Raw genomic sequence first — 13,875 nt, 5'->3', positions numbered from 1 at the left:
ACTGGACCCATGAGCTGGCCGCTCACTGGAAAGAAGCGTCCTCATCAGTTTATTATGGTTGCCTTGTAAGAGTGCTCCATGATTTATTTACCAGCGCCCCATGGAGGACATTTAGGTTGTTTACAAGTTTCACTATTTACAAAAAAAAAAAAAATCATGCAATTAAGAGCCATTATATTTATTGTATTTCCATTTCTACCAACGGTTAACATCCTTTGCCCTTTCTTTCTTTCTTTCTTTTCTTTTTCTTTTTTTTTTTTTGGCTTATTGGTTGTTTTCCTATTGATTTGTAAGAACTCTTCCGATATTAGGAAAATTTGCCCTTTATCTGTTACCATGTTTCCCAAAAAATAAGACCTAGCTGGACAGTCAGCTCTGATGCATCTTTAGGAGCAAAAATTAACATAAAACCTAGTCTAATATTATATTATATTATATTATATTATATTATATTATATTATATTATATTATATTATATTATATAAGGCCGGTCTTATAGTAAAATAAAGACTGGGTCTTATATTAATTTTTGCTCTAAAAGATGCATTAGAGCTGATTGTCTGGCTAGATCTTATTTTCGGGGAAACACAGTATGTGAGTTGCAGTTTTTCTTTCTTTTTTTTTTTTTTTTGCTGACATTATGACTTTGCTTATGGTGGTGTTTGTTTGTTTGTTTTTATTGGGGAAGGGGAACAGGACTTTATTGGAAAACAGTGTGTACTTCCAGGACTTTCTTTTTTTTTTCCAAGTCAAGTTGTTGTCCTTTCAATCTTAGTTGTGGACAGTGCCGTTCAGCTTCAAGATGTTGTGCTTGTCCTTTCAGTCTTAGTTGTGGAGGGCGCAGCTCAGCTCCAGGTCAGTTGCTGTTGCTAGTTGCAGGGGGCACAGCCCACCATCCCTTGCAGGACTCGAGGGATTGAACTGGCAGCCTTGTGGTTGAGAGCCCACTGGCCCATGTGGGAATTGAACCAGCAGCCTTCGGAGTTAGGAGCATGGAGCTCTAACCGCTTAAGCCACTGGGCCGGCCCGGAAGTCAACTTTCTTGATCTTTCCTTTCATTACTTTGGGTTTTGTGAAATTCTTAGAAAAGCCTTTCCTGACTCTAAAATTGAAAAAAAGAAATCTACAATGATTTCTCCTAATATTTTTGTGGTTTCATTTGGGTCTTTGGTCCACCTGGAATTTACCTGGGTGTAAGGAGTGAGCTCAGGACAACTTTGCCTATGTCTCAGTGAGTCTCTAAGATAATTTCAAGTGGCCCCCGTCATTATAGAGGGGACAGGTGAATTAAACAACCACCTGAGCGATGAGTACACTAAGCCTGTTGTGGTTTCTTTGCAGTCGTGGAATGGATGCCCACCCGGGGCCGGACCGTGGCGGGGGTCCTGCTGGGGTTTTCCTTCACCCTGGGTCAGCTTCTCCTGGCCGGAGTGGCATACCTGATTCGCCCCTGGCGCTGGCTGCAGTTTGCTGTCTCTATTCCTTTCCTCATCTTCTTCCTCTATTCCTGGTACGTCCTGAGCAGAGTGGGAGGGAGAGGGTGCCTCCGTTTGACTGAGCCCTCACCTGTCCCTCTGCGAGGCTTGGTCTGTGCACTGACTGGGGCCTGCTGTGTGTGGTGGGGCCACGGGCTGCCGAGCACACACATGGCTTTGGGGGAGCTCCGGTAAAATCCTTTACGTTAGCATGGGCTCCAGAACATACGAGTGCTTTTATCTTCATCAACTCATTTGTACCTCACAACAACCCCACAGCATTTTATAGGAGGGGAACTGAGGCTCAGCCCAGGGAGGGTCCATGCCTTATTTAAGGCCGCACACTGGGGTCAGAACTAGATTCTAAAATTCAAAACCAGATCTGTGGAAGTACCAGATCCCATGTAGTCTCTGAGTACCCTTAGTTATACACAAAAGGGAAGTCGGTACGTCCTCCAGTCTCCCTGATTCTGCAGACACCTTTGTGATGGTCTGAAAGAAGGTAAATGAAGGCTACTTGGGTTTGGGGAATGGAGTGAGCTCCACCCAGCTCTGGATCATTCTTCATCCTCCCCTTGGTCTCAGGTGGCTGCCAGAGTCATCCCGATGGCTCCTCCTTCATGGCAAGGCCCAGCTAGCTGTACAGAACCTGCGGAAGGTGGCAACCATGAACGGGAGGAAAGAGGAAGGGGAAAGGCTGACCCAGAAGGTAGGCTGATGGCTGGAAGGAAAAGTAGTTTTCAGTTTTGCTGGTGGCCTCAAGATGTGCTGGTGACTTCTCAGGACTCACCCACCATCTAGGTTAAGAGTTTGGGAATAAGGGAATAAACAGAGTGGGAAGAGTTCCTGTGTGGCAAGGATGTTTAATCATTGGATGGGTGTGTGATCTGGGATAAAAAATTTCAGTGCTTTGTTCATCAGACTATTCTGTGCAATGGGAAATAACTCAACTCACATTGACATCCAGCTGAAATTTAAATAAAATAATAAAAGCAATGAAAATATTAAAATAGAGATCATAGCATGCAATTATTCATGAACCAAAAATAAAAGTGCCACTTATTATAAATACTATTTGTGATGACAGTTACCATTTATTATAAATAAGTACCATTTATCGAGCCCCACGGTAGGCATATGCTAAGGGCTTTACTTACACAACCTTATTTAAGGTCTTATTTTTGCTGATGAGGAAACTTAAGTTTGGATGGGTCAGGTAATTTGCCTAAGAACACCCAGTGGGAAGTGGCAGAACCCCTGCTCGTAACCTTTGGCCAAGACTGTCTCAGAATCTCTACCAGGAATAGTGTGTGATGGTCCTGCTGGAACCATAGGTAATTATTTCAGCCTAATCAAAAGGAAGCTCAGGAGCCTTGGGACTCATGTTGGAGCCTCTGCTTCATCCCAAGGCCCTGGAAATAGCCCGTTGAGGGCCATCAGTCCCAGGATGGACAGGAGATTAGGGCCAGCCATCTTGCCAGGGACCTTGACCGTGGCCCTCCTCTCCACGGATGAAGGGAGACCCAGCAGGGAAATAGGGTCCCAGATCCCTCTCTTCCCCTGATCAAACTTTCCTTGCCCAGGTGGTGAACTCCTACATCCAGAGTGAGTTTACAAGTGTCCGTACCTCCAACTCGGTCTTGGACCTCTTCCGAACTCCAGCCATCCGCAAGGTCACATGCTGTCTCATGGTGGTCTGGTAGGTGATGGGCTCACGCCCAAGTCTTTGCCCTGAGAAAAGGACACATCTTTTGTCCCCACTGAGTAACTCTTAAATATGCTTCATGCAATGAGGAGGTGAGCCTTGTGAATTCAATCCTGCTCCAAACCTGTTCTCCAGGGTCCTCTGGCCCTTTACTGGGTGCTGAGATATGGTCACAGAGGAAACATCCATGCTGACCTAGGGACCCTGCATCTGGGCAGTGGGTCTCACCTGGATAGGGGCACCTATTGGAATCACCTGCACAGCTTTTCTAAAATGTATGTCTCATCCTGATATACCCTTGGTGATGTCCAGGGGATTCTGGGAAGTGTCCCACTCTGGAAAAACTCTTATGGGTGCAGAAGGGGACAACAAGGAAACAATAATTTCCATGATGTATGACAAGTGTCCTAATAACAGTCCTCCTGATTGGGGCTGCTGAGGGCTTTACGCAGGAGATGCCCTTTAAGTGAGTTTTTAAAGATGGTTAATAGAGTTTGCCAGGTGAGCAGGAAGGACCTCCTACGTAGATAGGCATGAAGATGTGAAATGGGCAAAAATACTAAGGCAACGCCTACCTGTTCGCACAGACTGGAAGCTCGCAGATCCCAAGTGAAGGGGCTAATTAAAACCAAAATACAACAAAAACCATTTCATTTTGATAGGATGTCCTAGATGTTAAAATACCGTGTTTCCCCGAAAATAAGACCTAGCCGGACAATCAGCTCTTGTCTGGCTAGGTCTTATTTTCGGGGAAACATGGTAACAGCGATTGGTATTGATGAAGCAGGGAATGTAGGCCATAAACCATCGGTTCTCTTGAGCAGACCCCGGCCCTCTCTTTAGTGGTAACCAGCTGGGCTCGGGTCAACCAGACTCCCGGGTCACCTGGAGCGAGTCAGCCAGCCTCCCACGTCTTAGCTTCCTACTGAAGCCCCCGCCCTTAAGGTCCTTGTGAGGACTAAAAGTTCAGACAAGTAACCCCACACCTGGCCCTGGGAAACGCTCAGGTAAAGAGTCTGTTCTCTGATTTGAGTTTGGGGCTGTGTCCCCAGTGCACTGGAATTGTGGGATTGTCCCTCACTCTGATGCAGACTATCCTGCCGCCTCTCCCAGGTTCTCCAACTCCATGGCTTACTACGGCCTGGCCATGGACCTGCAGAAGTTTGGGCTCAGCATCTACGTGGTGCAGGTCCTGTTCGGGGTCATAGACATCCCAGCCATGCTGGTGGCCACCGCCACCATGATTTATGTGGGCCGCCGAGCCACCGTGGCCTCCTTCCTCATCCTGGCCGGGCTCATGGTGATTGCCAACGTGTTTGTGCCAGAAGGTGAGCCACCCGCTTCTGCCATTACCATCTGGGAGCCTCTGGGGTTTGCTGGACAATAAATGTAACAAGGGAATGAGGCTGAGAGACATTTCTCCGGATCTGGAAAGAGAATGTCAGTTAGGAGAGTTTAATTAGGCACTCAGCGCCCAGCATCAGCGCCATGGTGGCAACCCTACAAAGGACATGAGTCTGCTCTCAAAGCACTTACCATCTGGTCAGGGAGATTAGACTGATACATAAAAACAACTGGAGAACTGAAGGGCTGGCTGGTTTGTGTCCCCTGGGAGTCTGACCCTACAGCATCTCAAGGGCTGAGAAGTTCAAGTTTGAACCTCAGCCTCGGGCCCTGGAACAATGGTTTGCAAACCTGCCTGTAATTATTACCACCTGGAGACCTCTGACAACTCCCAATGCCCAGGGACTCCAGGCCAATGCAGTTACCATGTTTCCCCGAAAATAAGACCTAACCAGAAAATAAGCCCTAGCATGATTTTTCAGGATGACGTCCCCTGAACATAAGCCTTAATGCGTCCTTTAATTAATTAATTTTTGGAGCAAAAATTAATCTGAGACCCGGTCTTATTTTCAGGGAAACACGGTAGTCTCAGCAGTGGGACCTAATCCTCAGTATTTAAAAAACTGTCCAGTGATTTCAGCAAGAAGCCAAGGTCAAGTATCAATATCCTAGAATGCGTGCTGAGCTGAGGGCCGCAGCTGTGACCCCAGCTGCCACCGTGGCCGTGGGCAGGGTGTCTGGTTTCTCTGTGCTTCAGTTCCTCCCTGTAAAATGGATAGACTATTACTATTGGTACTTTGACATATTTTCCTCCAATCTTTTTTCTATTTATAGTTTTGTATTTGACATAATTGAGATATTACTATGTATAAATATACAATAACTAACATAAAAAGGATTATGTGTATATATGTGTGTATATGTAGAATGTATCCATTTTCACACATGTTATATATGTTATATACATATATATGCACACATGCTTTTCCACGTTAGTACAAATGTTTCATGACCCTCACTTTATATTATTATATGATATTTTATCTAGATTGGTGTTTTTCAATTTTGGCTTCACGTTAGACTCTCCTGGGGAACTTAAAAAAAAAAATTACCCAAACTTCAGCCCAGCCCCAAGAGGCTTTGATGTAATGGAGATGGGTAGGGCCCAGGTGTGGGTGCTTTATAAAATCTCCCCTTCTGTTTCCAATGTGCAGCCAGAGCTGCCATCAAGCCCAGAGGCCACACCATAGATTCCTTGACTGTTGCCCGCTGTTGGACATGGGCACTGGGATTGTGCTGTTGATAACCAGCAGCCTGACACGCGTATTAATAATGGTGGTAACAGCAAACACTGCATGAGCGCTGAGCACTTTGCACTCATGACATTGTGGCACGCTCATCACAAGCCCGTGAAGCAAGTGCTGGTATTTTCTTCATTTCACAGATGAGCACAGGGAGGCTCAGAGAGGTTCATAGTGACCGAGGTCACTCAGCTGGGTCAGAGCTGGGATTTGACCCAAACCTAACTCCAAAGCTTGTTTTGACTCCCCAGCAGGACTTGGTGACAGATGAAAATAAGACTGTGTCATGCAGGGACTCTGGGTCCCACTCTCCGCATAAGAACACAGGATATGGTGAGGCCAAAAAGGAATAACCATGGAGCCATAGATAGGGGAGTCATGCTACTATATTCTCGCTGGCGGCTGGTTGAGACACAGGAAGTAGGATCAACGCGATCCGCAATGTAATCCGCTTGCTAACCGCACTTGCTAGCCGCAAACCGCAGTTCACTTCTCTGCCAGCCAACCAACCCCCCACCATAGCCACGGCAGTTATATTAGTAGCTAATAGCTAACCGGTTACAGATGATGGCTATCTCATAATTGAGCCAGCACCTTTCCACGTGAGGTTGAGAGCCTGGAAACTGCTCTTTGGGACTCTGTCCCCACAGACAGGAAGGAGGCAGAGGTCAGAGAAGGACAGTGTGGGCACTTCTGGGTCCCAGGTGGGAATTTGAGATGGTAGGAATCCTGATTCTCTCTCTCCTGGTTCTGGGCTCTCTGCCCACCATGGCTCTGCCCGTCACACCCGTCTAAGCTTCCTCCTGCTTTCTCCTCCCACCCTTTCCCCTCCTGAGTCCCCTACTCCCACCACTATCCATCTGTGCCTCCCTGTTCCCCTTTTGGGCTCTGTCCCCTCCACCAGATATGCAGACATTGCGGACAGCCCAGGCAGCACTGGGCAAAGGCTGCCTGGCCAGCTCCTTCATCTGCGTGTACCTGTTCACAGGAGAGCTGTACCCCACGGAGATCAGGTGGGTGCCTTGAGGGAGGCAGGGGAGAGCCCCTGGCACTTCTGGTGGACACCAGCTGGGCTTGCCCAAGCAGGACCCCTCTCTCCTTTCTGCTCTGCTCCCCGGCATTGCCAGCCCTTTGGTGTCCAGACCACAGCCACTGACCTGCCCACACTCCCAACAGGCAGATGGGGATGGGCTTCGCTTCAGTCAACGCCCGCCTTGGGGGCCTGGTGGCACCCCTGATCACCGCCGTTGGGGAGTTCAGCGCTGTCCTGCCACCTGTAGGCTTCGGGGCCACCCCGATCCTGGCTGGTCTGGCCGTTTGCTTCCTGGCTGAGACCCGCGACGCACCCCTGGTGGAGACCATCGTAGCAATGGAGAGGAGGTGAGGGGCCTCTGGGTGCAGTGTCGGGGAGGGGTGGCCAAACAAGCTGCAGTTCCTGTGAAACAACTGAGAGGCAGAGAGTGTCCTCCAGCTGCTGCTAACACATTGTCATGTCATCGTGGCAGGGCCAGTGAGAACTGTGCGGTAACGACCAGCCATGCCTTTCACCTTCATCTGCAGAGGCTTAGCTTTCCACAAGAACAGACCCATCAATAAACAGTGCAGTAGAAGCAGGAATCAATTGTATATTGAGAATAATAAGAAGGTGCATTGATGCGAAGCCTGTCAGAGAAGTGGGGGTGACGGTTTGAGGGAGGGGCTGCAGTTTGAAGCAAAGGCAGGCCCATGTAGCTGCTGTGGCTTTGAACTTGGTTCAGAGCTTCCTGGCAACAGTAAGGAGGACACTGTTAAGAAAAGGAGGACTTTTTTCTTATTGTCAGAGAAGAAAAAGAATACCAGTTCCTTGGGGACAGGGAAGCTTTACTTAGCACTGGAAGAAATTTCTCTTGTGGGTCTGCTTAGAGAGGTGACTCAGTAAGGTGACAGCAAAGTCCTTGACAGTGTTTCTAAAATAAGTGCCAGAGGGGACTTCATATGGTTTCTTGAAGCATTTCTCAGCAACAGTGGGCTCAGGGAAGATGCTTAGTCTTGGGGAGCAGGGGTGAGGAAGGTAACAGGGCCCAAATCTATAGCTTTCTCTGAGATCCAGCTTGATCCCACAGCTGAACCTATCTATGCCAGGAGGCCTATCTGGGGGGACTGTGTTTAAAACTCTTAAAAATGACCTTCCATGAACATCGCACATCTAACCTGAGCCATGGACAAAGGCTAGACTCAACACAGACCAAGGATCTATTCCTTGACAAGTCCTGTGAGTTCTGCTCCAAAATGTATTTGCCCATCCGTCTTCACCTTCGTGGCCAACCCCCTCTTCTTGGTCACCATTATCTTTTGTCTGGACAGCTACACGAGCCCCAGATCCTCTCTATCCCTCCCCACTTTCTCTATACAGCACTTCATGTGAAAGGCTCATCATATAAAGAAGCACGTCACCCCCTCCTCGGAGCCCTGCATTGCCTCCCTGGGGCACTGAGGATCAAATCTGAAATCTGATAAAAGGGTCTCAGGATCTGGCTCCTGCCCACCTCTCCTCCCCCCCAATCCCCGCCCCCATCAGCCCACAAGACTGTTTCATCTGGAATGCTCCTCCCTTTGTTCTTTACTGGCTTGACTCCCACTCATGCCACAGATGTAGGCGCTGGTGCTGGGGAGATATTTGTTGATAACCCCATTCAGAGCTTGCTTGGACGTACTCTGAGATATTGCCTGAGAAGCCCAAGTACATGAAAAAATGATTGGAGAAGTGCCCTCCCCCAATATTACAGACAGAACCACTGTGATGGTCTGGCCTGTGCATTTTAAAAATCAGGTTTGCTTACCCTGGCTATAGAAACATCCCGGTAATGCCAAATTAAATTTTAGTTGTAGGTAACATAGCTTCCTTTGATCCTGCCAGGATCAATTTATAATAAAACTACTTTATGCTGTTACTGAATATGAACCAATTAAAATTTTGAGACCATTTAGTAAGAATAATTAAAGCGCTTATAGTAGTTAGTAATGGCCCATTCATTCTCACGAGTCTGCTGGAGTTGGTCCTGTTAGGAGTCCGTTCCTCCCAGCGGGTGGGGAAGCGTTTGCACAAGCTGAAAAACTAATTGACATCCACAATGCGGGAAGCTCTTTTTAAGCTCAACAAATATTGCCAAGTAGTCCATATTTTGTATCGCTTTTTATTGCTTCTTTTTAAAATTGTATATGTGTATGTGAATGTGATTTGGAACAATCTCCAATGTACAGAAAAAGCTCTAGTGCCAGAAAAAGAGCTTTATATTCTGAACCATATGTGAGAAAGTTGTTGACATCTCTTCCATATGCTTTCATGTGTATTTCCTCCAGCTAAAGATATTCTCCTACATAACTACAATATATCACCCAGTCAGAACATTCATGTTGGCATATGACTGCCAAGTAATCCTCAGACCTCATCCAAGTTTTGCCGATCTGCCCCCCCTCGCCCCACCCACTCCCAACAACACCCTATAAAAGCAGGAGGATCTGGTTCAGAATCACAAGTGGCATTTAGTTGTCATGTTTCTTTCAGGCTGGTTCCTCGATTTTCACCACTCCAGCAATTACACAGGGTATTATAAGTGGAAGGGCTTACAAGACTCCACAGAACACACTTATCTAAGGCTTTCGTCAGACAAAGGTTACAAAACAGTAGGAGGGGGGAAAAAAACAGGCAAAAGTCAGGAAGGCTTGGGGCACCCAGGTGCATTCCTTGGGGTCCTCTCTTGATCCCCAGGATGTATTTCATCTCTGCATCCCACGCCATCAAGGTGAATGTGAGATAGCTTATGGCATCAGAGAAGCCAAGGCACAAGTTTGCTGAGAGGTCTTTTATATCCCGCTGGTCACAGCTCAAACCAGCTATGTCACCAGGTAAAGCAGATACAGACCATGGTGCTTATTTAGAAGTAGAACGGGCTGACAGCCTGGGGAAATAAAGGCCACTTTATTTCCAGCAAGAGCGCTTCCAGATGGAGCCCTGTTGCAAGCGAGTTGGTGAGATTTGTGATGCTACTTGGGAATATTTTGCAGAGCTGGAGGCCAAGGATTTTACCTGGTGTTTAGGCTTTTTGAAATCTAATTCATGTATTCAGTTATTACTTACTGAGTTCCTACTATGTACCAGTGCTAAGTGCGCGATGTAGAGTGAACAAAACAGATGTGCTCTCTGCCCTCTTGGCACTTAGGAGTGAGACACATAGAGGACAAATACACACAAATAAATGTGTAATGAAGAGAGAATAACTAAGGGGATGGGAATGCCTCTAGACTTAAAGGAGGAGGAGGGGTTAGCCTGGCTGAAAAGGGACGCATATCCCTGGAAGAGGGAACAGCCTACACAAGCCCCCTGAGGCCCCAGAGAGTTGGGGGGAGCCGAGTGACAGCCAGGCGAGGACTTGAAAAATGGGGCTGGAATGGTGGGCAGGGGCAGCCCTGGAGTCCACGAAGACAACTTGGACTTTTTTCAGTCGGGAGAGAAACCACTGCAGGGCTTGAAGGAAGGGATTAAATGTGGTCTGATTACTATGTTTCAAAGCTCTATCTGTCCCGTTGGCATTATTAAATCTCAGCCTCAATGGGGCCTTGGGTCTGGGCGTTTAGGGCAGTTGCTCCAGACAGTTACATTCTCATGCACCCCCACCTCTCACCACGGGGCCTTTTATATATTTCTTCCTAATCACACCCTACCCTCCCAATAACATTTGAATACCACAGAAGCACTGTATATCTGTCCGTGTCCTTTGGTTCTCTGGAAGGCCACAAACCAATGTAATATCTCAGATTTTTTGCCCCCCACCCCAAGAACCAATTTTTATCACCCCCATGAAAAATGCACGCTCCATGATTATGCTCATGTGTTCCAACAGCCGTAAGGACTCCTTGCAGTTAAGATTTTTAGCTCCCCGGAGAGTCTTATAATCAGATACACTTTTGGTATGCCCCTATGTGATTCTCAGGGGTTCTGGTCCATGGGTCTCTTCTAGAACCTGTCTGGGGTTCTTCTCCACAGCTCCTATCCAACCGAACATGAGACAGAAAAGCCTCGACTTGTTTTAGTCTGGTAGGAAATGGTGACGCTGAGGAACGGGAGGGGAGAGAGAGCCTCTCATGAATTGGTCAAATGGAGTTTCAGATCTTTGGACAATAAGAATTCAAGAACTCCTCAGCCCATCTCCTTTTTCTCAATTTCTAATCTCATCAAATAATTACGAGTGCCAGTCACAGGGCTGGGATGTCAAGGATTAAGATGAGAACAAAATGATCCTTTTCTAAGGTTCGAGTTACCAATCCCCAAGATGGCAGCAAGCCAGGAGGGATTAGCTCTAATATACCGATAACATTGGTTCCTGAGGTAAAGATAAAAGTGGACTTCCCCCAGATTTATTTCATAGGCTGACAAAACTCCATTTGTAAATAATTTATTTCTAAGTAGATTGCTGGATCCTTCATTAATCACAAGACCAGATACTATTTCTTCAAAATGGTCTGAATGCCTGGTGTGGTCCTGGGGTCAGCCCCAGTGAGCTTATGTCCCAGTTTGTTGGAGCCATATAGCAAAAGAACAGTTGACTCACCCTATTCAAAAAGTCCTTTTGTATAAAAACAGAACATTGACAAAGGAGGAAACGCCAATAAGAAGTAAAGTGAGGAAAAATGTCTACATCAGTCGTCATCAAAGACTTACAAATTAAAACAGGGAGATGTTGTTTTTAAATATTCAATAAGGAAAGGTTTTAAAACACAGTAATAGTAAATGCAGGAGATATATGCGTAGGGGAAGGAAATGCCCCTGCATCCTTTCTGGAAGTTTCTTTGGCATTACTGATCATGAGCTGTAAAAATTTTCATATTCTTCTAAGCAGCAATGACATTTCCTGGAAACTGCCCTAAGAAAATAATCTGAAATGTAGACAAAGTTTATTTATAAGGATATTCATCACAATGCTTAATGTACCAGGAAAAAATATAAACTTCTTCAAATATCCAACAGTTTATTGTGTAATAGCTAAGAATTTTGTTGATGAGGAGTTTTTAATGACCTGGGGGATATTTACAATATACTGTTTAACAGTATAATATAATTACTTAGTATATTTTCCTAATTGTGTCAAGAAATAGAGAAATATGCTAAAATGGTAACGGGTTGCTTCAAAGTATGGATGACGTTTTGTGTTTTCCTGGTTGCTTTACATTTTAAAAATTATCTCCAAATTATATATGTTGTGCAGGTTTTCTTTAGTAATCAGGGGGAAGAGGCACACAAGTTAAAAATGCATAAGATTTCAATTAGGTGTTTTTCCAGGCATAGGGCAGCTCCCCCTTTAAGGCCTATAAACTAGGGAAAGGATCTGGGTGAGGCAATGCTCCTTAAAGCCTGCCAAGATGGTGAGAAGACCCAGAAAAGAGGAGCCTGGCCTGGAGAAAGTTCCAAGGTTCCAATCAGTGATCTTCCATGGTGCTCCTGCCACTGTTAGGGGGTGCCTGGGGAGGTGAGGGGTGAGGGGATAGCTTTTCAGCCTTTCAAGCTCTCCACCAAGGCCAAAGCCCAGGCCCTTAGCCGGCTAAGACCTCCTGCCACCCTCCTTCTACCCATGCTGAGCACCAGTTATACAGCTGACCAAGTACTTTTTTTTTTAACTTTTTATTTATTTAAGTGTGTTTTTCCAGGACCCATCAGCTCCAAGTCAAGTAGTTGTTTCAATCTAGTTGCGGAGGGTGCAGCTCACAGTGGCCCTGTGGGAATCGAACCAGCAACCTTGTTAAGAGCGCCGCGCTCTAACCCACTGAGATAACTGAATGCCCCCAAGTACTTTTTTAATGCTAAATTCATTATATTTCAGACATTTAAAATGAAGACCATGGCTTTCAGGTCACACAACAAATAAACCCTTGAACATCATGTACCCACCACCTCCCTTCTAACTTTCCATGTCATTTTCCATTTGTCTTTTCATTTCCACAGAGTTAAAGAAGGCCTTCCCAGAAAGGATGAAAAAGGGAAGAAAGAAGACATTTCTCTTCAGCAACTGGGAGCTTCTCCCCTCATAGAAACCATCTAAGCTGCCAAGAGCCTGGCACTTGCTGGCAGCACCTCGGCCTGTGTCATAGCCCCCACGGCTTCTCCTGGTGCTGACTGGGGACAAGATTGGCCGAGGACCAGGGTGGCTCTGCCAGCCCATGACAAAGAGTCACCCACAAACCAGGGCTGAGGCTCCTGGAAGAAACTCGACTATCAGCAGCCATCAGCTTCAGGAATCTAGACAGTCAGGAGAAACTGCTCCCAGGGGCCAAAGGAGGAACTCGCTTCCTTTCTCACCCCTGACTCTACCCCTTAAAATCTCTCTTTTCATTCTTGTTAACACTGTGAGAACACTGTGTCTTTGTAGGGTTATGGTGACATTTTTTTCTGTTTCTGGTCATGCTTCCCACTTGCCCTTGAGGAAATTCCAGAACTCACTGTGCTCTACTCTTTAGGCATTTACTCTTTCCTGCCTTACACAATTAAAGCTCTCTCCCCCATGTGTGACTTACCGCCTCGAAGGCAAATGTCTCCATAGCATGGCCTTCTTGCCAGTCACAGTGGGCCTTGGAGGTGCTACATGCTCAATAAATATTGATGAATAAATGATGAAGCCAGTCTCGGGCAATGGATGGAGACCTCTACCCATGGTTGCATTCCCAGTAACACCACTTTGCAGAAGTCATACAGAGGGGTGAATCCCTGGTATGGTGCCTCTGACCTCAAATACATTTCCAGCCCGTATGCTGGGCCTGTGCCTGCATCCCAGAATTCAGATTACATTCATGAGGGATTCAAATCCTGGCCCATGGGTGGCCTTGGGCAAATTTCCTTGCTTAACCCCATCTTCCTGGAGTTGCCAGAGAGTCAAACGAGATCAACGCTCAGTCCCCTACAATCCAAGGAAAAGCACAATCTAGAAAAGAAGTTGGATTGTCAGTTTGGTCAGGAAACACTGCAACCTGACATTTCACCAAGGTCAGTCTTTCAGCAGTGTCGCCCTTGGAACAGAGCTTA

At 46.6% G+C, this 13,875-nt stretch overlaps 1 protein-coding gene across 1 annotated transcript in view; it reads left to right on the top strand.

Annotated features, from left to right (window-relative positions):
* LOC308504181 (solute carrier family 22 member 20-like) overlaps positions 1–13,033 on the top strand; it is a gene marked incomplete at its 5' end in the record, with an annotated part of 15,326 nt that extends 2,293 nt beyond the window's left edge. Inside the window, 8 exon segments of the mRNA XM_081064306.1 lie at positions 1,014–1,032; positions 1,342–1,510; positions 2,061–2,184; positions 3,059–3,174; positions 4,294–4,508; positions 6,730–6,838; positions 7,002–7,205; positions 12,802–13,033. Of these exon segments, the coding sequence (XP_080920432.1) occupies positions 1,014–1,032; positions 1,342–1,510; positions 2,061–2,184; positions 3,059–3,174; positions 4,294–4,508; positions 6,730–6,838; positions 7,002–7,205; positions 12,802–12,898 (1,053 nt within the window). The 3' untranslated portion in view covers positions 12,899–13,033.
* Between the last annotated feature and the right edge of the window lie 842 nt (positions 13,034–13,875).

This window comes from Rhinolophus hipposideros (assembly GCF_964194185.1).
Source record: "Rhinolophus hipposideros genome assembly, chromosome: 10".
Classification (NCBI taxonomy): Eukaryota; Metazoa; Chordata; class Mammalia; order Chiroptera; family Rhinolophidae; genus Rhinolophus; species Rhinolophus hipposideros.
Note: the sequence above shows the minus strand (reverse complement) of the source record. Positions and strands in the feature narration are given on the sequence as shown.